The 23,659-nt window shown below is 45.6% G+C and overlaps 2 protein-coding genes and 1 pseudogene across 2 annotated transcripts; 2 read left to right on the top strand and 1 right to left on the bottom strand.

Annotated features, from left to right (window-relative positions):
- Positions 1,518–4,218, top strand: LOC8078892 (salutaridine reductase). Its single transcript, XM_002454529.2, has 5 exons — positions 1,518–1,632; positions 1,799–2,033; positions 2,327–2,392; positions 3,197–3,391; positions 3,527–4,218. Exons 1-5 carry the CDS (start codon positions 1,598–1,600, stop codon positions 3,908–3,910), a joined length of 915 nt encoding a protein of 304 aa, XP_002454574.1. The 5' UTR covers positions 1,518–1,597; the 3' UTR covers positions 3,911–4,218.
- Positions 10,532–12,555, top strand: LOC8075179 (annotated as a pseudogene).
- On the bottom strand, positions 12,793–14,334 carry LOC8078891 (LIM domain-containing protein PLIM2c). Its single transcript, XM_002452815.2, has 5 exons — positions 14,002–14,334; positions 13,762–13,858; positions 13,563–13,591; positions 13,379–13,468; positions 12,793–13,256 (listed from the first exon to the last, which is right to left on the bottom strand). The coding sequence occupies exons 1-5, from the start codon at positions 14,134–14,136 to the stop codon at positions 13,005–13,007; spliced, it is 603 nt and encodes a 200-aa protein (XP_002452860.1). The 5' UTR covers positions 14,137–14,334; the 3' UTR covers positions 12,793–13,004.

Below are 23,659 nucleotides of genomic sequence, written 5' to 3'. Positions count from 1 at the left end.
TTACCTAAGCCTGGCTAACAACTAGTTTGTTTCGTTGGCTGATTTGGCTTGGATAGAGTCACCTCTTCTTTGTGCAGGTAACTTCACCCCTTTGAAGCAATTCATCAAACACCTTTAAGGCGAGCGGAGAGAGCAGAGGGAACAAGCCATGGCCGACGCCGCAGTTTGTCATGCCGTTGCTCCTGGGCCTCGATGACATTGCAGTCCTCCCTACCACCATCAACGATGCCGCGATGTCGATCCTGTGGCTGGTTTCTCAAGCGAAGTAGGCCAGAGGGGACCCGTGGGTCGCCGAGGCCATGGATCTCGGTCTGTCTTCATGTCGGGTGACTTGACCGGTGGCACCATCGCGCACCACTTCGCCGGTGGCACCATGTCAGGTTCAGGAGGAGCCAGATAAGGACCACATCACAAAGGAGGACGGGGGCGACAAGGAACACATCTTTGTCTTGGCCGTGGTCGACAATGCCGCACGCGCCTTCGCGGTGATGGTGGCGGTGGGAGGAGGAGCATTGACGGGAGAAGGAGGAGGAGCGCCAACGGGGGAGGAGGAGGAACGTCTGTGGGAGAGAAGGAGGAGCGTCGGCGGGGGAGAAGGAGGAGCATCGCCGCTAGTAAAGGAGCAATGGCGGGAGAGAAGGAGGAACACCGGACAGTGAGAGAAACTCAGCTGAGCCAGTCGGAGCCTGGCTCCAGAAGAAATACCAACCTGGTGTTTCTAGTTGGGCCTCGATAAGGCTGTACGGAAGGCCAGATGGAGCCTGGCTCCAGAGGCTGGCTAGGCAACCAAACAGGCCAAACCTTGCCCATCCAAGCAAAATGCTAGATTTGGAGGCTAACCAAACATGCTCTATAGGCCCCCATGAAAGGCCTATGCTCTCATCTGAGGCCAGATCCGTACTCTTAGGGCCGGGTGAAGCGGAATTTCTCTTGAGGGGTCTAGTGAGACAAAGCCCATACCCCTAGGGTCAGTCGAGTCGGGTTCGTAACTTGGGGTTGGGCAAGACAGAGCCCGCTCTCCTGGGGTCGGATGAGACGAAACCCGCATCTGTGGAGTCAAACAAGTCGGAATCTTTCCTAAAGGGTTGGGCAAGACTATAGTCGATCTCAACGTTAATGACTTTCAGCTTTCCTTCTTCAGGTACCATGATATAATTTACAGGGCAAGTAGTTTTGAGTCCAAGATATAATTAGAGACTTAACATAATAGTTTAGAGACCAATAATGTAATAATTTACTCTTATTTTGAGAAACTCAGAAACCAGAAGCAAGACAGACCAACAAATATACGGGACGTCCAGATCTGGAAACTCTAGCGCAAAATTGACGAGCAACCTTTCGTCTGACGAATGCAGTGGCGTCCCCTCCCTGCTATTGTTCCACAGGAACCTTTTTTTTCTTCAGATGGTCACGGAAAAGTGGTACAGCGGAAAGCAACCAGTGACGAGAGGGGTGACCTCAACAACCACACCCCCCGGTATAAATGTGGACCGGATCCAATCTCAGTGCCTAACTAATAGTGTCTCCAATCTCCTCTCTACGCACGTGACCTTTTACACCGTCTTGTGCAAGAATTAGCTTTCAGTTGCATAATAATATGGAAGGACGCACAGGCAACCAATCTGAGAAGCAGTGAGCATCAAATCTCTTTGGCAGCAGTACTTCAGTAGTACTATAAGCAATGTCTAATTCATAAGAACAAACAAGAGTACTCCCAGTCATGTTTTTCTCTTCTATCATATGTAATTTTTTACAAGAATTTTGTGATATTAATGTTATTTTTTTTCTTTGTTACCAGGGTCGCTGTGGTTACAGGAGGGAACAGAGGAATTGGCCTAGAAATATGCAAGCAACTGGCTTCCAATGGAGTCACTGTAGTATTGACAGCAAGGGATGAGAAGAGGGGCGCCGAAGCTGTCAGCACGCTTGGGCTATCCAACGTCGTATTTCATGAGCTGGACGTCAGCGATCCGTCGAGCGCTGCACGCTTAGCTGATTTTATCAAGGAGAAGTTTGGCAAGCTGGATATATTGGTATGGACGTATGATTTCCCCTTCTTCATACTGCAAATTATGCGCAATTCATATACGTATGTAATTAAGTATGTCTTTTTTCTCGAACGTGTAAAAGGTTTGTACAGGTTCATACATGTGCTTGTGGTAAATTAAGATGTGAGTACCTTAAAAAAAAGGAAAAGATGTGAGTGGTTTTGCAGTAGCTTTGGATTATTCGTGTTCTGACTTCAACATTCTTTATTTACTTTTTTCCATAAACATTCTTTATCCTTTATTTACTGGTGGTCGTCGATCGATTTATGCTTTTGCAGGTCAATAATGCAGGAATTACTGGAACGACGTGGAGCGTCGGCGACCCAGAAATTTTTCGTCAAAAGGTTATTTAACCAGTAACTACTCAGTATGCAAGGGTTTCACTTAAACTGAGTAATAGTTTTTTTTCGAGAGCTAGATATAGACATAGACATGCACACTCATCTATATAAACACATCCACGAACGTCCTAGCGCCTTTATGATGATCACCTTCGAAAAATTAAGTTGGACCGACAAATCTCGAAATTGACGAAGACACAACAAGATTGATGGACACGTCGCCTATCACTTAAAACATAGCGTCATTGAATCTGTAATAAATATAGGAAAAGGCGAGTACCCATTTTAGTTTTATGAAGAAAAGGTCCAACAATACATAAAAGCAAGGGCGAAGCTACACTATGAAAAGGGGTGCAAAAGGCACCCCAAAAAATATAAAAACAATATATTTGTTTAAAATTTCACCATATATGCATTTTTTAAAACACATCTTTATGCACCCACATGGAACGTGCACCCGATCTAATTAAATGTTAAAAATAGCCCATACTGCTCCATAAAGAATATCCATAGTTGAAACAGTAAACCTTAGACTAATGACACGATAACTCCAAAAATCTAAACGCTCATTTAATTGATATTTGTAATAATTTGGAAATAAAGGAAAAGAGGTGTCTTTTGAGCACTTTTTTTTCATATAAATATTCAATCTCACTAGTGAAAAGAAATCGAAAGAATTTTGAAATCTAATGATTAGAAGAGTGGCGGATAATAAGGATTCACACAAAAGAGTTACATAGCTTAATTAATAGCTCTAGCTTCGCCACCGTATAAAAGATACAAATATATTTTGTTGTATGGAAACAGCTCGCGGGCATGGATTTCATGGAGAGGATCGAAACAATCCATAAGCACATCACGGAACCTTATGAGGAAGCAGAGAAGTGCTTGAGGACTAACTACCATGGCATCAAAGCTGTCACAAAAGCACTGCTTCCTCTTCTGCAGTCCTCATCCCACGGAAGGATTGTTAACATGTCATCTGACTATGGACTACTCAGGGTAAATGGCCGGCGTCTATATAGTTTATCCTACATGTCATCCTTCAAAATAGAATCAAGTGCAATATTTATATATGCAAAAGAAAAAAAACTTAGAACATTGCAAACCAAGTAACAATTCCATATCCTGCTCCAGTTTTTCAGTGGAGATGAACTTAAAGCGGAGCTCAACAATATCGACAGCTTGTCTGAACAGAGGCTGGACGAGTTGTCCGAATTGTTCCTCAGGGACTTCGACGATGGCCTACTGGAGGCTCGAGGGTGGCCTACGGGAGGGTTCAGTGCATACAAAGTGTCCAAGGCTCTTGTGAATGCCTATTCCCGGATCCTTGCGAAGGATCACCCGTCACTGTGCATCAACTGCGTGCATCCTGGCTATGTCCAGACGGACATGAACTTCCATGCTGGGGATCTCCCAGTCGAGGAGGGAGTACGGGGAGTTCTCATGATGGCGATGGCACCTAAGGGAGGCGTCACTGGTGCGTACTTGGACAAAACCAAGGTCGTGTCATTCGTGTAATATATAAGCGCACACCGTTAGTTACAGGGCAATTTTCACAACGTTTCTTGTGGAGTATATTGATTGTAATTTGGTTCATTCTTAGGTTCCTTCAAGTCAGAATTTGCGGTGTTCCCAGTACGTGCAAAAGAAAAGTTATTACTTCCCCTGTGGTGCTCAATGAATAAACAATCTTCTTTAATCTCTTTGGTCTCGTTAATTTTCTTTATTTTTTCTTTTTTATTTCTCGAATCCCCCGACCTCATTAGCCTTGTAAAATTTGGTGGCTTCTACTTTTTATTAATATACTAACAAAAGTATCCGTGCATTGCAACCGAACACACAATTTACTGAATTGTCGCTTATATGACTTTTGACTAGAGTGACATGTCTTTTAATATATATTCAAATTGACCGTGCTCTCACACATATAAACATTGTTATATGTTGTTATTACGATATTTTCTAAACCCCTAAACATTGCTATATATTTTTATAATATTTTGATTGGAACTTATGAAGCATAAATAAGGTGAACATTGTTACAATATCTATTTAAACTCACAAATATAAGCTATAAATTGTATCTAACCACAACATTTCTTAAAACGTTTGGTAATACAGATTATCCTCCTAGTAGTTAAAAAGAATGAAATTACCTTTTCCCCTTTTCCCCCCCTTGTTTTCTATTTTTTTTCTCTTTATTATATTATATTTCATTATATATATTATTCTTTCTCTTTTACCTTATCGCCAACACACGCTGAACCACACACGCCTATTGGCCTCGCACCTCCCGGTCTCGCACATGGCGTGGAAGCATCATCGTCGCGGCCACAGGCCGTCGCCGCACCTCCAACTCCAAGCCGCCCTTGCTTGCCCTCCCGGGCGCCTCCGCGCATGCCCCCGCAACGGCGGTCGCGGCCGCGCGACCCCGATGGCTCCTTCTCCGCAATCGGCATGGCCCTAACGGATCCTTCTCTATGACCGGCAGTGGCAGATGTAGCGGCGTGTGACCCCTGATGGCTCCTTCTCTGCGATCGGCACAGCCGCGCTCAAGCTCGTCTTCCCAGCAGCGTCGCTTTTTGCTTCTTGACCAAAATCCACGCAGCGGTACTGGTTCGTGCGCGTACTCCAGGTGTGGCTCACGCAGGGCCGGCGGCGGCGTGCAGGATGGTTGGCGGTGGCTAGCTGTGCCGGAGCAGGGTGGCCCAGCCGCGGCTCGTGCGCAGCAGTGCATGTGCACAATGCTACGGCTTGCAACCGCGTGGAGGCTAGCTATGCCAGAGCAGGGTGTCCGAGCAGCAGCTCGCGTAGGGTGGCTGGTGGCGACTCGGGCACGGCTATCAGCTAGTCGGAGCAGGGCGTCCCAGCATCGTTTCATGTACAGCGGCCCAACGGTGACTCAAGCTTGTTTTTTTCACGCGCGCCACACAAATCCGTGTCTCGGTGGCTGCCGTCGTTGGCTCGTGGACATAGCACTCCTTGATTTATGTCTCGAATGTTGTATTCGATTCGGTCTAATTGTCCATGGTGGTTTCCATTCGGTGAGATATTTTCCTTTAGTTTAATAGAGTTAATTTGATTTGCAAAAATCCGATTTTGGAGAGGAATCTTTTCTTTCTATTTCTCTTGTGTCCAATCTCCCCATCCATATAAGTAGCCAGACTAAAAATACTCCAGACCAAAAAAATAGCAGAAATTTTATCTCTTTATTATTATGTATAGATATAGATATGCCCAGTAGAGGCTTGCCGCACTTGATTTCATAAAAAATATATATAATTTGATTATTGCCAAGCCATGAAATCAGGTAGCTAGATGGTTAAATTCAAATTGGTAGCTTCATCTGTGAACACATGGTTGTTTGTGCCTATTCATGTCGAGTTGATGATGAGGATTGTCAAAAGATGATAAAGTTTTGGTGGAGTTTGGAGACTAACCATTGTGTTGAGTGTGGTGTTTGTGCAACATGTCTCTTTGCTTATGGTGCACAGGTATAGAGCACAAAGGATAAGTAGAGACATATCGTGCTGATAGACCGGAAGCGATGAAGGATGAACATGAGGCTTGGACTGAGGGACTAAGCATGCCAGAAGACTGACCATGGATGACTATATAGGGACATCAACAAGCAAATATACTTGTGGAGGAGTTGATCGTATTGACCAAGTCAAGATAGTGGTTGACCAAGTCAAGTAGAGGCACAAGAAGACTTGGTGATCAGGCGATCGAGGATGAACGATGACACGTGTCGAGATCATGGAGGAGGCGTAGCGAATACGCTTCTCCAGTTGTGTTTGGTGGTTCGGGCCTCAAAACCCCCAGTGGACGGTTTGTGAGTTTGGACCTCAAAACCTAGAATAAAGTTGGGATGGACTTTGGGGAAGCGTCACCGTGAAGCTTGCATCAAGGCGAAGTAAAGTCATGAAGAGCTCATGGCCATTAGATACACGGATCTTCACTTGGATCATTTTGCTTCTTGGATTAGGTGGTTCATACAAAATATCTAAGGACAAGATTAGGATTGTGTAATAGCTCTATTTGTTCTTTTGTGTGGGACACTGTAAGTTGGTGTACTTTACAGCTTGTGCGTGCTAGCCTATGGGCCGGACTTTGTAGTAGTTGGCCTGGTAGATGAAGTCAGGTATGAACTATCATTTATCTAAAAAATAGCTCTATAAATAAGAGGGGAGATTGCCTAAACCAACCCATCTCTTCTAATTTAGCTTTCAGCATTTAGGTTATTTTCCTAATCGTATAGTTTTCACTGTGTTGAGATCCGCAGTCATGAGAATCAATCCTCTATCTGTGTAATCTTTCCTTTGTAAAAATAGACCTTGTTGATCCTTGAAAACAAAGCAATCGTTCCTACGAGATCTGAGTTCAAGTCTTGTTCTTTTATGGATTTGGTTTTTCTCCTTCCTGAACACTCTTTTGCTTTTGATGGATTTTGATTTACTGTATGTTTGAGGGTGATTTGAGTGGATGGATTTGTCTAGGACATCTTAGGAAGATCTTTACCAAGTGATTTGGGTAGATTCCTCACGAGCACAGAGGTCATGAGCACATCTTTGGAGTTTTTCATATCGAAGTGAACTCCTTGACTTTTGGATGATGATCTTTGGGGTATATAGCTTCTATTAATCCTAGGGTTACTCTTTGGAAAATTTCAGATTTTTCAAAGCTTATTTGAATTTATTTTGGAGAGAATTTCATTGAAATCTGTGTAAACCGGCTTAGGCCGGTTTTTCAAGATGCTCCTATTGAGATATTTTTTTGTGGAGATCTTCTCCTTGGTGTTTTAAACTCCTCCATCAAGTTTCAAGTCCATTTGAAATCATTTGATTGGCTTTTGACTTTTTCACCTTCCTAGGCTGAAACAAACTTGCTTAGACTAGTATGCAAACTGCCTCAGGCTGGTTTTTTTGTTGGTTTCCATGTCTCCTTGTTTTGGTCTCCATTTGGTTTGTGGTTGTTCCATTGTGTCCTCGGGTCTCTCTTGTATCTAGCCATCAGTTGTTGTGTGCTCTTTCTTGAAGTTTTTGGTTTCTTAAAACGCTTAGTTGGGTGGTGTTGGGACCGTGGCCAAAGTTAAAAAAGAAAAATTGGATTAGACTCCCATTAACCCCTCCCCTCTCTAATCACCTTGCTAGATCCTTCATCATCTCACCTTATCTCTCTATGTCCTAGGGTGATACAAAATAATAATGTTTCATTTTTCTTTCAACACAAAGCAGTTAAAGGTGTTTTCTAAGCTCTGTCCACATGACAAAAGCATCAAAGGAAAATTATACAATAATGTTTCATTTTTCTTTCAACACGAAGCAGTTAAAGGTGCTTTCTAAGCTCTGTCCACATGACAAAAGCATCAACGGAAAATTATACATGAGCATGGAAATTTTTATCACAAACTTATACAAGGAGAAACAAAAAAAAGAAGAGAAATTACACTATAGATAGTAGCCACGTACAACCATAACATTAATAGTTGCAACTTGCTACAACTTCTAGTTTGTTTTCTCTTGTTTTGGTCCTTACACACAAAAGCTTAAATTTTTATCGTGAGGCGATCACGGTAAACAACTATAAAAAAAGCTTAAATTTTAGGTAGAAAATTGCATGATGTGGCTATCGAAAATCTTATTGGCTATTGGGCTGGACAACAGGAAAAAGAGGTAGCCCGACGCCGGCCGTTGGGGACGGCGTGCTCATCTCGCTGCATTGAGCCGTAAGTTCGCCTGCTCCGCCTCCCTGCTCCCTTGCTTTGTTGTGCTCGGTGTTCTCTCTCATTTGCTTTGCTCTCCGTTCTGCCTCTTGCCTTCTTTATGGCCTTGCCTACCTTGCCGGATCTCTCCTTCGTCCCTAGGCTGCATACCCAGGAGGATGTTTCCCGTCTCCTTGGTCTCCCGATTTGCCGTCCTGCTTCTGATGCTTACTCCTTCACGTTGGTCGTGGCTTTTGGGCGATGCAAATTTCGCCTTAACACCTGCTCGGTTGGCTTGATCCTTCAAGCCACCATTGGAGGCATTGTTCCCTTCTTTCGTGTCTCGCAGCTGGCCGATCACACCTTCAAATTCTTTGTCACCAACAAGCGCGTCGGTTTTTTTGTTGCCAACTTGCGATCATTCTTTTGTGATCAGTATTTCGTCTCCTTCCACCTCTGAGGAAATGGAGGCCCCAACTGGAGGAAGGAATTCACTCTATTCCTAGCTGAGGAAGACCGCGCGTGGTGCACTCCGGGGAAGTAGAGAGGCACGACATCACCACCTGATCATCGCAAACGTGGGTCGGCATTGGTACGTAGTGGCGTCTCCTTTCCTGAGGTCCTTCGTCGTGTTCCTGATCTTAATTCAAATCCCTTGAATTTGGAATCCCTTACCTCACCTCTAACCGGTGCCAATGCCATTCCGCTCCCACGCAAGAGGGCCGTTTTTCGTCGTCTTCAACCTCCAACCATCCACAAGCAACCTAGCTTCCGCAGCCCTAGCAATGGAGTCCCGACCAGTGTATCTCATGGTGATTACCTCGGTGACAGGACCTCGCTTCACTTCTGCAACTGTTGTCTGTCCAATGGTCATCATAGGCCACACTATTCACGATCAATCCATTGTCGGGGTTGTCTTGGTTGGGGTCACACGGCATTCAATTGCAAGGTCAAAAGCCTGGCTAGGCCTCGGGTTACCGCCGGTAACAGTAATAGGAGACATGTTACTAACACCAGTAATTCTCGGGCCATTGCTGGCGATGTGCCTATTGGGCCGCCTAGTTGCTCGTTGCACAATGCCCCTCGGTACTTGCCAATGAGCCCTCCCTGAAATGGTAGTCACCGATGTATTTTAGGTCCCTGCATAGCGCCTGACAAGGTCGGCTGTGATTGATTAGTTGTGTTAGATTGATCTTTCCACCGATTACGCCCAATGGCATAATTGGGCCTTGACTCGCGCTCTGATCGGAGGCGCCTAGCCCATCTATAACTGGAGGGGCCTGTCACCCTGTGCTATATAAAGAGATGGGAGGCTGGCGGCTTCAGTCACAAGGTTTATCATGAGCCGCCACTCCCCACTGACACAACCCTAAACCTGATCTCGAGTCGGACTCGAGTAGGGCGCAGCCATTGACGGAAAGACCCCAACCGTTGCCACTGCACTGCACCACCTCGGCGTCTGTGACTTCACTATGTCACTCTCTTCCCCGATCGACGCTGCCTAAGTGCAGATCTACACCGACGAACTGCGATGGCCACCGGCTCCAGCTCCAACGCCCCCGCGTTCCGCTCGAATGGTCTGCACCCCATCACCTCATCCCATCCTCAATGCTCTTTGGCTCTATGTTTTACCGTGGTACATGTATTATGACACCTTGATTCGCTCCCAAATGAAAAGAATACCCTAGATCTATCCTAGAATGATCCTAAAAGTATAACAAGTTGTGCTTCTAACTTATGTGTGATTTTGATTGAGCCTTTAAGTTCCCGTGAGTTAGTTCTATGTTCCAGTGAGTTCTCTGGATGTTGGTTTGTGATTGATACTTCAAAGTGAAAGTATATTAAGAGTTTTCTTTTTTTACTAAGGCCTTGTTTAATTCCCTTGCCAAATTTTTTTGCGACACTGTCCAACCATATATTAACTAGGCTCAAAAAATTCGTCTCATAAATTACAGATAAACTGTGCAATTAGTTAATTTATTTATCTATATTTAATATGCTATGCATGTGTCACAAGATTCGATGTGATAGGGAATCTTGAAAACTTTTTGCATTTTAGGTGAACTAAACAAGGCCTAAACCAAGGATACAGAAACTGTTTTTATCGATTTGTAATTTTTTTTGTCCAGCTCATGAGCTTAATGAACTGGCTCGAGTCTATTATCGAGCTCGGCTGAGCCGAGCCGAGCCGGGCTAGCTTTTCTGCTCGTTAGCCAGCCGGATATCCAGCCCTACGTGTGACGAATGCGGTGGCGTCCCCTCCCTGCTATTGTTCCACGGAAACTTTTTTTTTTCCTTCAGATTGTCACGGAAAAGTTGTACAGCGGAAATCAACCAATGACGAGAGCGGTGACCTCACCAAGAAAAGCAGAGCCTCCAAGCACGAACCGCCGGTGGTATAAATGTCGACTGGATCATCCAATCGCAGTGCCCAACTCAGTGTCTCCAATCTCCTCTCTACACACGCGACCTTTTACACCGTCTTGCGCAAGAATTAGCTTTCAGTTGCATAATATGGAAGGAAGCACAGGCAACCAATCTGAGAAAGTGTGAGCATCGATCAGATCTTTTTGGCAGTACTGCATTAGTACTATAAGCAATGTCTAATGCATAAGAACAAACAAGAGTGATTTGACAAAACAGGCTTCGTCTCGGTCATGTTTTTCTCTCCTCGAGTATCATATGTAATTTTTGACAAGAAATTTGTGATATTAATGTCATTTTTTTCTTTGTTACCAGGGTCGCTGTGGTTACAGGAGGGAACAGAGGAATTGGGCTAGAAATATGCAAACAACTGGCTTCCAATGGAATCACTGTAGTATTGACAGCAAGGGATGAGAAGAGGGGCGCTGAAGCAGTCAGCACGCTTGGGCTATCCAACGTCGTTTTTCATCAGAGGTCAGCGATCCGTCAAGCGCCTCACGCTTAGCTGATTTTATCGAGAAGTTTGGCAAGCTGGATATATTGGTATGGACGTATGATTTCTCCTTCTTCGTACTGCAATACTCCTATATGTCTAGTCCATACATGTGTAATGTATATATAGCTTGTGATAAAGATGTGAGTGGTTTTTCAATAGCTACGGATTCGTGTTCTGACTTCAGCATTCTTTACTGATGGTTTCAATCGATTTATGCTTTTGCAGGTCAATAATGCAGCAATTACTGGAACGACAAGTAACGTCGGCGACCTAGAAACTTTTCGTCAAGAGGTTAGTTACCCAGTAACTTCTCAGCATGCAATCAGAAAGTTTGTGTACTAGAGAGAAAAAAAGTTCTAGTAGAAAAGAGACAAATATATTATGTTACGTGGAAAACAGCTCGCAGGCATGGACGATCTCATGGAGAGGATCGAAACAATCAATAAGCACATCACGGAACCTTATGAGGAAGCAGAGAAGTGCTTGAAGACCAACTACCATGGGATCAAAGCTGTCACAAAAGCACTGCTTCCTTTTCTGCAGTCCTCATCCCATGGAAGGATTGTTAACATGTCATCTTACTATGGACTACTCAGGGTAAATGGCATATAGTTATTATCTTACATGTCATCCTTCAAAGTAGAATCAAGTGCAATATTTGTATATGCAAAAGAAAATTATGCAATTCTGCAAAGTGCAAACAAATACTAATTCCATCCTTCTCCAGTTTTACAGTGGAGATCAACTTAAAGAAGAGCTCAACAATGTTGACAGCTTGTCTGAACAGAGACTAGACGAGTTGTCAGAGTTGTTCCTCAAGGATTTCAAGGATGGCCAACTGAAGGCTCGTGGTTGGCCTGCAGAAGGAGGGTTCATTGCGTACAAAGCGTCCAAGGCTCTCGCGAATGCCTATTCTCGGATTCTTGCGAAGGAGCATCCGTCGCTGTGCATCAACTGCGTGCATCCTGGCTATGTCGAGACGGACATGAACTTTCAGGTTGGACATCTGACGGTCGAGGAGGGTGCACGGGGAGCTCTCATGATGGCGATGGCACCCAAGGAAGGCATCACTGGTGCGTTCTTGAACCTCACCGAGGTCGCGCCATTCGTGTAATATGCTCTCACCATTGTAGTACAGACAGAAAATTCTACGCAACCAAACAAAGGATACTGGTACTTTGTTGGTGCCGTGCTCCGTGCAAGTTTAAGTTTCCTTCGGAATTGATCTTACACTAGAAGTACTAGAATAAGAGTACTAGAAGTTATAAAAATTTTAGCAATTTAAGGTATGTAAGTTTTTTTTAGTAAAAAAAAAAAGAGTACTAGAAGTTCGTGGATGAATGTGGGGCATATAGCTAGTTATAAAAATTACTTAGATTTGCCTTCACTCTTATCTGTCTATTTTGTAAACCAATACTCATACAAGTATTGTTATGTAATTTCTATGCAATTGTTATAGACATTTTTTCAGTCGTCCTACATGTGTTTAGTTGAAATACTTCCTTAGCTATTGTTCAACTTATATAAAGTACCGGCTTACATAATTGTTTGTCATAAGTATTAACGAAATGTAATGTGCTTTTTTTATTGTCATCAAGAAAATGGTTTTCGTGATTGTTAAATCATGAAAATTTATATGCTCATTGTGTGGTGTGATCAAGTATTCTAGTGTTGGCCTCTCTAAACTTATCCTCAAGCTCTGTCAGTGCTTGCATCCTTCATTTTAGTAGGATGTGAAGGAAAACTTCATGAGTTGGAAAAGCAATGCAGTAGGAATGAAGCAAAATAATGTTAACACCCATATTCTCATTTCATCGTCATGAATCCAGAGCCTCATAATACAGAATAAGCCAGAGCAAGGTAAACATAACAACAACAACATATATTTGTGACAACTACTTACTGAATGCAGAGTTCGTATATATAGGAGATAGACACACACACACACACACACACACGGCTCTATTTTTCTTTGCGTTTGCTGCTATCTACGCTGCTTCTGGCTCAGCCGCGCCTGCATCCGCCGGTGCCTCCGGTGCGGCCTCCGCAGCCTCGTTCTTCTTGGTCTGCGCCGTCTGGATGAGGTGGTTGTAGCTGCCCTTCTCCTTGAACAGCTGCGAGAAGTGGATCTTGCAGTAGAGGATCCCATTGAGCGCGGCGTAGGAGGAGGTTGTCAGGATGCAGCCCCCGTGCGAGCACTTGAAGCAGCTCTTGTGGTAAGACTCGCCTTCCAACGTCATCTAAACAAGAAGATCAAGCGTAGGTGCCAACATTAGCATTAGTCGTGGTGATTGATTTGATCAGATAATTGTGTGCTACTGTTTGCCGCCCAGAGTTACAGAAATAAACAGCATTTCTGTACCTTCTCCAATGGATACACGGTTTTCTGGCAGGCTGCGCATTTATCTTGAGTTCCAGAGAATGCAGATGATAGCTTGCTCGGAGCCTTTGCCTGCAGAGATTTTCGAATTGGCATCGTGCATGACTAGTCAACTCTTACTGATGTCAGATTGTATCATCTGTTTAGAATATTTGAGGAACCGTACCTGGTCGGTCTTGGTTGAAGATGCTCCACCTGTGTAGCACAACGGAAGGATCAGAATGTTTGATGTGTGTAACATTCAGAAGATGACAAATGTGCAGTAAACATTTTTACAGGTTCAGGTACAAAACGTCCCGGTATATTGAATCAGAGGACCAGAGTTGAACGTTACAGCATAGACAAGTTGATGCGCTGTAGATTACCTTGAAATTTCTTGGAGAAGGTCCCTGTCTCCTTGAAGAGCTGTTCAAAGTGCGTCTTGCAGTACAGGACACCGTCCATGGAAGAGTAGCTGCTAATCTAGAGGAGAACGCATGCAGAAATGAAAATGATGAGCCCACCACATTTCTACACTTTCATCTGTCGAGATCAATCAATCAAATAACACAAAGCTTCATTTCTTTCGACGGAAATGAGCAGCGCATTATATATGCGTTGCGTACCGAGAGTGTGCCCTTGCAGTGGCTGCACTTGAAGCATGTCTTGTGGTACGAGACGCCGTCGGCGGTGAGGAGGTCGATGAAGTGGACCGTCTTGTCGCAGGTTTTGCACTTGTCCTGCGTGCCGGTGAAAGACATGGCGGCGATCGAGCTCCGCGCTTGCTGCACCTGCCAAGACGACACGTCCGTCTGGCTAGCCGCTCCTCGTGCTCGCGGCCGGCAGGCAACAACCGATCGATCGACGAGCAAACGGGCGCGGGACGGAGGAGAGGAACTCTCGCCTCGCTCGCGATTCGGGGGCCGGTAAGGAACAAGGCAGAGGTTGACGTCTCCGGGAGCGAGACGGATGCGCTTTAAAGGACACAGCGCGTGAGCTCGGGAGCAAAGATAGGAGGCGCGAGGGCTTCTAAGCCGCACACACAAATTCAGGCAAAGATTGATTTGTCTCCGCGGTCTGTCTGTCCCGGTCCCGGCGCCTTTCTCCTATCCTATTTCCCCGGGCGTGTCTGGAATCTGGATGGACGAGACGCTCTTTCCTCTGAAGCTGAAAGGTTGTGCGAGCCACGAAGAACAGCAGGACGTGGTGAGAATGATGTTGCCCATTTCGGCTGCCACCGCCGGCCACCGTCGTGTTAGGCAGTTCTTCCCGTTGTTGTTTTTTTTTTTCCTTCAAAAAAGTAGGACGCTGCAGCGAGCAAAGCGGCCTGTTTATCACCTAAGTACAGCCCAGTACCTTTTATGGGCCATTAAACGAACACTCAGGGGCTGCTGCTTCAATTTGCGAGCTCTGTTAATGGCCCTCTCACGGGCGGAAGAAATGCGTGCCTGATGTTGTTGATGGGCTTGTGCTGGGCAGCCCAGCGAACCACGGGCTGTGGCGCTGCGCCGAACAGCGGAGCACTATGTGGCGGCCCAGCGAACCACGGGCTTCCTGTTTGTTTAGTTTTTTTTTGCTGACTTCTGAGCTAGAAGTCAGAAGTAAAAACAAATTGTGATAAAAAAAGAAGTTAAAACAAATAGTCCAGATATTAAACTGGATTTTAAAAAGTTAACTAAAAGTCTTACTTATAAGGAAATAGACTAAAAGCTAAGAAGCACGTTGGGAGATGTTTTTGTGAATTTTGGTTTCCTGAGAAACTAAAAACTTATTACAGTCAATAGAAAAACAAACAGCCCAAAGCCACAAAGGCAGCTTTTGAGCTAAAGGACCAAAATGTGCAGCTTGCACCTCAAACAAACAGATCCTAAAACTTTCTTTGATGGGGGCTATGCTTGTTATATCTAAATAAATCTATAACTAAGTTAGACATTATCCAATGAGTTTGAAATTTTTAATACACATCAAGCATACAATAATTAGGCCACCATAAAATTTTGACCACAATTGGCCCATAGAAATTACAGTTATGAATTATTCTAATTAATTACAAAAAAGAATAGATCAAAATCTATAGCAAAAACTTTATGCTAAAACATACCATATTATATGTTCACTATATAGGTCTACTCATGTAGAGTTCAACAAAATTAGTTTTTCTATTTTATAATTTTTTTGAATTATTATGATTTTTCAAAGATTTAGCCGAAATAAATAAAAAAGAAAAAGACAAAACCACCTTTAAAATCGCTTATAACCAGGCTTCGGAGGTAAAACGTATGGTTTTAAAAATTGAGGAACATAGTTTGCCTGATTTAAAAGTTTAGAGAAGAAAAACAAAATTTTACAAGAGCTGAAAGAGAAAAATGGACTTTTTTCCTATCATATACAGCCACTATCTTTTATGGGCCATTAAACGGACTCCCACGGCTGCTTCATCAATTTGCGAGTTCTGTCCATGCGGAAGCAAATGCATGCCTGGTGTCGTTGATCAGCGCCCCTTGTTCTGTGCACACGTCCATGGGCTTGTGCTGTGCAAAAAATATCAGGCGGCCCAATGAACCACGGGCTGTGCCGATGCGCCGAACAGTGGACATTGATGTGGATGGCAACTAAGAGCATCTTCAAGAGTATACTAAATTTTCCTCTCAAAAAATTCATGTTTTTTGAATCCTAAAAATATATTGAATGAAAAAATAAGGTCATATCCAATAGTTTCTAATAATTCACTTCTAAAATATAGAAGACAATTATACATCAGGAATACCTATATTAATTCTAAATTATTTTAACCAATTTTATATAATCTTTCTCTCTTATACATTTACATATAGAGCTATTTCATACGCTTTATTCTTTTTCTGCCCTTTCAGCTTTATAATTAGCTGAAGAGTCCGCACGACCATGACTCTACGTAAAGTTATGCGTGATGGGGGAAGATTTCCCAAGTGCGTAAAATTTTAAGAGGAAGGATTATGAGTTGTTGGAGAGGGAATTTTTCTTATCTTGCCAAAAACCAAGGATTGGGAAGGGAAATAGGGTACTCTTGGAGATGCTATGTTTGTTATTGTTTAAAAAAACTAAGGGCTGTTTGTTTAATTTTTTTGCTGGCATGTATGAGCTGGCTTTTAAAAGGTTAAAATACTAACTCCTGAGGAAATAAACTAAAACTAAAAAATACATTGAATGAAGCTTTCTGCAAATGTTGATGTTCCTAGAAACTAAAAATTTATTACAAAGTCAATAGAAAGACAAACAGTGAGAAGCCACAAAAGCAAGCTTTTGAGCCAAAGAACCAAAAACCTCAAACAAACAGACCCTAAGACTTTCTTCGGCAAGGTTTCAGCTTCTCTGAAAACCGTAAAACTAGATAAAACTATATTTTTTTAGGCCATTTCAACCTTATCATATTTTATTTAGTTTTGGATTTCAAGTTGTTTTCACATGAACATCTTTAGCATAGCTTTTGATTAAGCCGATGAAGAAGTCTCAACAAAAACCCTACTAAAGAGGGCATAAGGAGTGTTGAATGGGGGCTAATCTACACGTGCATAGCTGTTTTTTCCTAATAGACATTCTATTTAGTTGTAGACAAATTATGTTGTACTTCCTCTATTTCAAATTATAAGATGTTTCGGAATGGAGGGAATATTAATTTAGAGATTATTTGGTGAGGCTTTACTTTGCTTTGGCACCAACTCTCGGGCTATCGTGCCGAATTGTAGCACACTGTAGCACTGAGAGAAACATGTGGCCTTGTTTAGTTCCTCAAAAATTTTATAAAATTTTTCAGATTCTCCGTCACATCGAATCTTTAGACGTATACATGGAGTATTAAATATAGATGAAAAATAAAAACTAATTACACAGTTTGGTCGGAATTGACGAGATGAATCTTTTGAATCTAGTTAGTCCATAATTGGACAATATTTGTCAAATACAAACGAAAGTGCTACTATTCCTATTTTGCAAAATTTTTTGGAACTAAACAAGGCCTTAGGTCCTTGCAGATTCTGCTGGGAGAGAGGAGTCTCTAAAGCCTCGTTTCTTTTGCAGTGTTTCTGTTGTGGCTTCTCCGTCAAATTTAATTAAAAGTCTCATTTGCGATATCTTCTTTTGAGATATCATCACTTCTACGGATTTACCTGATAGTAAATAAATGAGATATCGCAAAAGAAGACGACGCCGACTGTTGGGGAAAAGCTGCATCCTTCCCCCTGGTAGCGCCGGAGGTTATCCTTCACCTGAGGAACCTCCGACGCCTGGAACGTCGGAGGATATCCTTCGACGGGAAATGCTAATGTTGACGACTCGTCTGGTCGTGCAAAGTGTGTGCAGGGACTGAAGCACCGACGGAGGTCCACGAGTGAGGAAAGGTTGGAACCTCCGACCCTCCCGGGGCCGAGGATGGCGGGAGAACGTAGCCAGGCCAAGGAACCTCCGACTGGACCAGGCCAAGGAGGAACTCCCGGGGTGGCCGGGTGAAGCAACCTCCGACCAGCCGGGCTGCGGAACCTCCGACACCAAAGCGTCGGAGGATCCGCAACTGGGCGGAGGATCCGAGCCTCCGACCTGCTGAGGCCCCAGTCAAAGGATGAACGAAGGGTTCGCAATGTGAAATTACGCGGGTGTATTGGAGTCAGTAGACTGCGATGAAAGAATATGCTGGAATATTCCCCCACCGTCACGGGGCATTTATGTAAATGTCGTTGGGTCGGTTTCCGGGCCCTATATAAGGGGCGTGATGCCGCCATTAATAAAGGGGAGAGCATTCACTGTATTCACCTACTGTTGAGCCTATTGCCTGTTGGAGCTCAGACCTCTCACGGCACCGAGTGAGAAGGTTCACCATTCACCGTACTGCTGGGGAGTGCGGAGAGCACCTTCCCAACATTGGCGCCCACCGTGGGGCTCGAACTATAACCTGCGATGGCTGGAAAGAGAACAAGCACCACGAGACCTCGGGGAGAGCCCTCCAGGAGAGGAAGGCCAAGGAGGGCCGTGCGGAGCACGTACGCGACCGTGGAGGGAGAAGGTTCTGAGGGCGAGCAGCCAGAGAACGAGCAGCCGGAAGCACGCCAGGAACCTCCTCCCGCCGCAGACCCGGCGCAACCCTCGGCCACGCAAGAGCTCCAGCAGCTGCAAGCGCAATTGCGGAACCTTCAGCAAGAGCGAGACCGGATCGCTGCTGCTTACGCCGCCAGCCAAGAGGCAGCGATAGCCGCGACGCAAGCGGCCGAGATCAGGCAGCAGCTTTCACTCCTGCAGGCAGAAATCCTTAGCATGCAACCTTCAGCTCAGCCGACAATTCAGCCCGCTGTTCTGAACAGCGCCGGCCCAACACTAGATGTGCAACCGACGAACTACGGCGGCATGCTGCGGGGCACGTTGGACCTTCGTTCCCCTCTGTCCGAAGGATTGCAGACCTCGCCTTGGCCAACAACCTACAAACCAATCACGCTCCCTAAATTCAGCGGAAAGGCCGATCCGCGCCAATTCCTGATGAGTTTCGAGGCAGCCGTGGCCTCAGCTGGAGGGAACGAGACTGTGATGGCAAAATCCTTCGTGATCGCAGCCGAGGGAGATGCCTTGGCATGGTATTCGATGCTGAGACCCGGGTCGATCTATTCATGGGAGAACCTTCGAGACAAGATTTTAGCGAATTTCCAGGGATTCGCAGTTGAATCACTAACCTCCACGGACCTATTCCAGTGTCGCCAGAGTCAGGGAGAGGCACTGCGGGATTACTTCCAAAGGTTCGTGCAGACCAAGGCGAGAGCACCCGGCGTGCCGGAGGAGGTTGCCATTGAAGCGGCCATCAAGGGTCTTCGCATAGGGCCCTTCGCGGCTCATTTGGCCAGAGAAAAGCCAGCATCCATGCACGAGCTGTACCACGAGTTTGAGAAGTATTGCAGGTCAGACAACGACTACCGCAAAAGGTTGGAAGACCAAAACTCTCAGAAGAGGCAGAGCAATGATAGAAACTCACAGAAAAAGAACCTCAGCCAGGATGGACGCCGGCCACAGCAAGAGGCTGGTGGACAGATGATGAATATCGAGCAACCAAAAAATGACACGCCGGAAAATAACCGTCCACCAGCGGAAGCACGAAGCTCGGGACGCATACCCAATCACGCCGGAAGAGGGGGTCGAAATGCGGGATGGCGGAAAAATCAAAGTCAGCGACCACGGAAACAGTATTGTTTCTTCCATGGAGAGGAGAAGGGTCACTCCACCAGAGATTGCCCAGATGCAAAAGAAACTCAGGAGAGGATCAAGAGCAGGTCAGCTCCGCAACCTCCGATACCAGTTGCTCAGCCTCGGGAAGTAAATCACACGTTCCCTCAAACCTTCTACCATTCATATGTCGGAGGTTCAAGCCAGCAGCACCCAGCTCCACTTCAGCCCAGCGCGCTAGCCTCCGCTTACTATCCCAGCTTCCTACCAGCTTGGCGCCCAGCCCAGCAAACCGCGGACCACAACCTTCCACCGAACTATGTTCCTCCACGACCTCCACATATCACGTACATCGAAACCCCGCAACCCCACCAGCAGTCACTACCTCCTCCCCCAAACCAGCTACAGCTACTCCAAGCCCCACCACCACCAAAAACCGAACCCCACCCTGATAATCAGATCGGCCCTCATACACCCCTGCCCACAATTGGAATGATCTTACCAATAGCTGGGGGGTCCTCAATGGAGTTCCAGACAAAGAAACAGAAGAAGGATCACCTCAGGCTCGTCAACAATGTTGCAGTTCAAGGGCCAGTGAGATGCACTGATTGGTCCAGAACCCCAATAACCTTCACCGAGGAAGACCTAAGATTGGAAAGCTACCCTCACACAGACGCCTTGGTCATAACAACAAATGTTGCGGGTTGGGGAGTAAGCAGGATCTTAGTGGATTCAGGGAGTTCCGCAGACATAATATTTGCTGGAACCTTCGACCAAATGAAGCTCAGCAGAAGCCAACTCCAACCTTCGGAGTCACCTTTGATCGGGTTCGGAGGAAAGCAGATACATGCTCTGGGAAAGGTCGCATTGCCCGTATCCTTCGGCACAACAGAGAACGCAAGAACAGAGTACGTCACCTTCGATGTGGTAGACTTGCACTACCCATATAATGCCATATTCGGGCGAGGATTCTTGAACAAGTTCAATGCGGCCGCTCATATGGGATACCTGTGCATGAAAATCCCGGCTCTGCACGGAGTGATAACGGTTCACGGAAGTCAAAAGGAGGCAAGGAACATAGAGAAAGCAATCTACAAGTCCTTCCGGAACATAAACTCCGTAGACTCTACGCAACATGAAGCTTCCCAGCCACCAGACATGCCAAGGGGGAAAACAGACCTGGCTGATCAGGAGGAAACGAAGTGTATCCCTCTGCAGGAAGCTGTTCCAGATAAGAAGGTCACCATCTCCGCCACCCTTAGTAGAGAGGAGGAACTCGAATTGCTAGACGTATTGCAAAAGAACCAAGATATCTTCGCTTGGAGTGCCGCTGACCTACAAGGAGTCAGCAGAGACATAATAGAGCATTCGCTGGACATTGATCCGAGAATGAGGCCGAAGAAGCAGAGACAGAGAAAAATGTCTGAAGAAAGAACCTTAGCCGCAAAGGCAGAGGTACAAAGACTCCTGGACGCAAAGGTCATTAGAGAAGTCATATACCCGGAATGGTTGGCAAATGTGGTCTTGGTCCCCAAGAAAAATGGCAAAATGAGAATGTGCATAGATTTTACGGATCTTAACAAGGCTTGTGTCAAAGACTCCTTCCCCTTGCCAAGGATAGATACCTCTGTGGACAAAGCAGCTGGTTGTCAGAGATTCTCACTGCTGGACTGTTTCTCTAGTTACCACCAAATTTGGCTCAAAAAAGAAGACGAAGGAAAGGCAAGCTTCACAACCCCATTCGGCACATATTGCTATACCAGAATGCCAGAAGGTCTCAAAAACGCTGGAGCAACCTTCTCCAGAATGATGGGGAAGGTTCTAGGAAGTCAGCTACAGAGAAACATCATAGCCTACGTCGACGATGTTGTCGTCATGAGCAAGCGCAAGGAAGATCATATCAAGGACCTACAGGAAACCTTCGTCAATCTTAGATCTGCCGGGCTGAAACTTAACCCGGAGAAGTGTGTGTTCGGGGTCAGCAAGGGAAAAATGCTGGGATATATCATCAGTTCTGAAGGAATTAGAGCTAACCCAGACAAAACAAAAGCAATCATGTCAATGGCAGAACCTTCAAACAAGAAAGAAGTGCAAAGGCTGACCGGCCGAATAGCAGCCCTCAGCAGATTCATCTCGAGATCGGCAGAACGAAGCCTCCCATTCTTCAAAGTGCTGAGAGGAGAAGGTAAAACAGAATGGGGTCCGGAACAATCAGAGGCCTTCAGGCATCTCAAAAATTACATTGCAACCAACCTGGTGGTGACAGTGCCTGAGCCGGACACCCCACTACTACTGTATGTGGCTGCCTCCAATCACGCTGTCAGTGGTGTCCTGGTGCACGAGACAGGCGACAGTAAGGGAACGGTGCAAAGACCCGTCTACTACGTATCTGAAGCTCTATCAGGAGCAAAGCTGAACTACACGGAGATAGAAAAAATCGCATACGCGGTCCTGTGTGCATCAAGGAAGCTCAAGCATTACTTCCAAAGCCATGAGATTAAAGTGCCCACTTCACAGCCACTGGGTGATATCCTTAGGAACAAAGAGGCTTCCGGACGTATAGGAAAATGGGCGGCCGAACTATCACAGTTTGATATCACCTATGTCCCCAGAACCTCCATCAAATCTCAAGCCCTGGCTGACTTCATGGCAGATTGGACACCTTCGGACAAAAACGAGGAGAAGGTAGTCGACCAGCCGTGGACGCTGTATACAGATGGCGCCTGGGGCCAAGCGGGAGCAGGAGCAGCAGCCGTCCTAATCACACCATCTGGACTCAAACTAAAGTTTGCTGTACGACTCGAATTCAAAGCAACAAACAACATAGCCGAGTATGAAGGTCTCATCCTCGGGCTGAACAAAGCTAAGGCTTCGGGAGCAAAAACCCTACTCATCAAAACAGACTCCTAGGTGGTGGCAGGGCAAGTGGAGAAGGAATACCTAGCACACAACCCGGAGCTGGCAAGGTATCTGGCCGTCGTAAGAGGCCTGGAGAGAAGGTTCAAGGGATTCACTCTGCAGTACATTCCAAGAACCGAAAACTACGAAGCAGACGAGCTAGCGAAGGCAGCAGCCAACAACACCCCCTTGCCAGAGGGAACCTTCCACCAGATTGTTACAACACCCGCAACCGAATCGTTGCCAAAAGCCTTTCGCTCAGTCCTGCTGACAGAAAGCGAAGATTGGAGGCAGGCAATAGCTGATTGCCTCAAAGGCGAGACAGCTATAGATGACGAAGCAACATCCAAGAGGATGGAGGCAAGAGCAAGGAATTACACCTCCATTGACGGGATCCTGTACAAGAAAGGCGTAGTCCAACCTTTGCTGAGATGCATATCACAAGGCGAGGGCAGAGAACTCCTACAAGAGATACACTCAGGGATGTGCGGGTCTCACATTGGACCCCGCGCATTGTCTGCTAAAGCACTAAGACAAGGTTTCTACTGGCCAACTCACATTAAAGACGCTGAAGAAATAGTGAAAACATGCAAAGCCTGCCAAACCTTCTCACCAATTCAGTCAGGACCTTCAGCACCAACTCAACTCATACCAGCTTCATGGCCGTTGCAGAGATGGGGAATGGACCTGGTAGGACCAATGCCAACTGCCCAGGGGGGAAACAAATTCGCAGTCGTGGCCATCGAATACTTCACAAAATGGATCGAAGCTAAGCCACTGGCAACCATAACCTCTGAAACAATCAGGAAATTTTTCTGGCAGAACATAGTCTGCAGATTCGGAGTCCCACGCTTGCTCACAGTTGACAACGGGAAGCAGTTTGATTCAGACAGGTTCAAGGAGTTCTGCCATCACATAGGAACCAAAATTGCTTTCGCGTCTGTTTATCACCCAGAGTCAAACGGGGCCGTAGAGAGAGCAAACAGAACAATATTCTCCGCAATCTCCAAGACCTTACTCAACCTACGCAAGGGGAAATGGGTTGAAGAACTACCAAGAGTTGTATGGTCACATAACACAACAGTTTCAAGAACAACTGGATTTACTCCATTCAAGCTCTTGTATGGAGAAGAGGCAATGTTGCCCGAAGAAATCAAACACCAAAGCCTGCGTTCCATGAAGCAGCAGTTGGCTGAAGATGAAGAGTAC

This window comes from Sorghum bicolor, chromosome 4, assembly GCF_000003195.3.
Source record: "Sorghum bicolor cultivar BTx623 chromosome 4, Sorghum_bicolor_NCBIv3, whole genome shotgun sequence".
Lineage (NCBI taxonomy): Eukaryota > Viridiplantae > Streptophyta > Magnoliopsida > Poales > Poaceae > Sorghum > Sorghum bicolor.
The sequence above is the reverse complement of the archived record's forward strand: the minus strand, read 5'-3'. Positions and strand labels throughout refer to the sequence as shown.

Bases quoted from the DNA above. Each gene is read 5' to 3' on its own strand.
- LOC8078892 (XM_002454529.2), top strand. From the start codon at position 1,598: ATGGAAGGACGCACAGGCAACCAATCTGAGAAGCA. The intron at 2,034-2,326 runs GTATGGACGTAT...ATGCTTTTGCAG, and splicing joins TTGGCAAGCTGGATATATTG to GTCAATAATGCAGGAATTAC. The intron at 3,392-3,526 runs GTAAATGGCCGG...ATCCTGCTCCAG, and splicing joins CTGACTATGGACTACTCAGG to TTTTTCAGTGGAGATGAACT.
- LOC8078891 (XM_002452815.2), bottom strand. From the start codon at position 14,136: ATGTCTTTCACCGGCACGCAGGACAAGTGCAAAACCTGCGACAAGACG. The intron at 13,592-13,761 runs GTAATCTACAGC...TGTGCTACACAG, and splicing joins CTTCTCCAAGAAATTTCAAG to GTGGAGCATCTTCAACCAAG. The intron at 13,469-13,562 runs GTACGGTTCCTC...AAATCTCTGCAG, and splicing joins CTTCAACCAAGACCGACCAG to GCAAAGGCTCCGAGCAAGCT.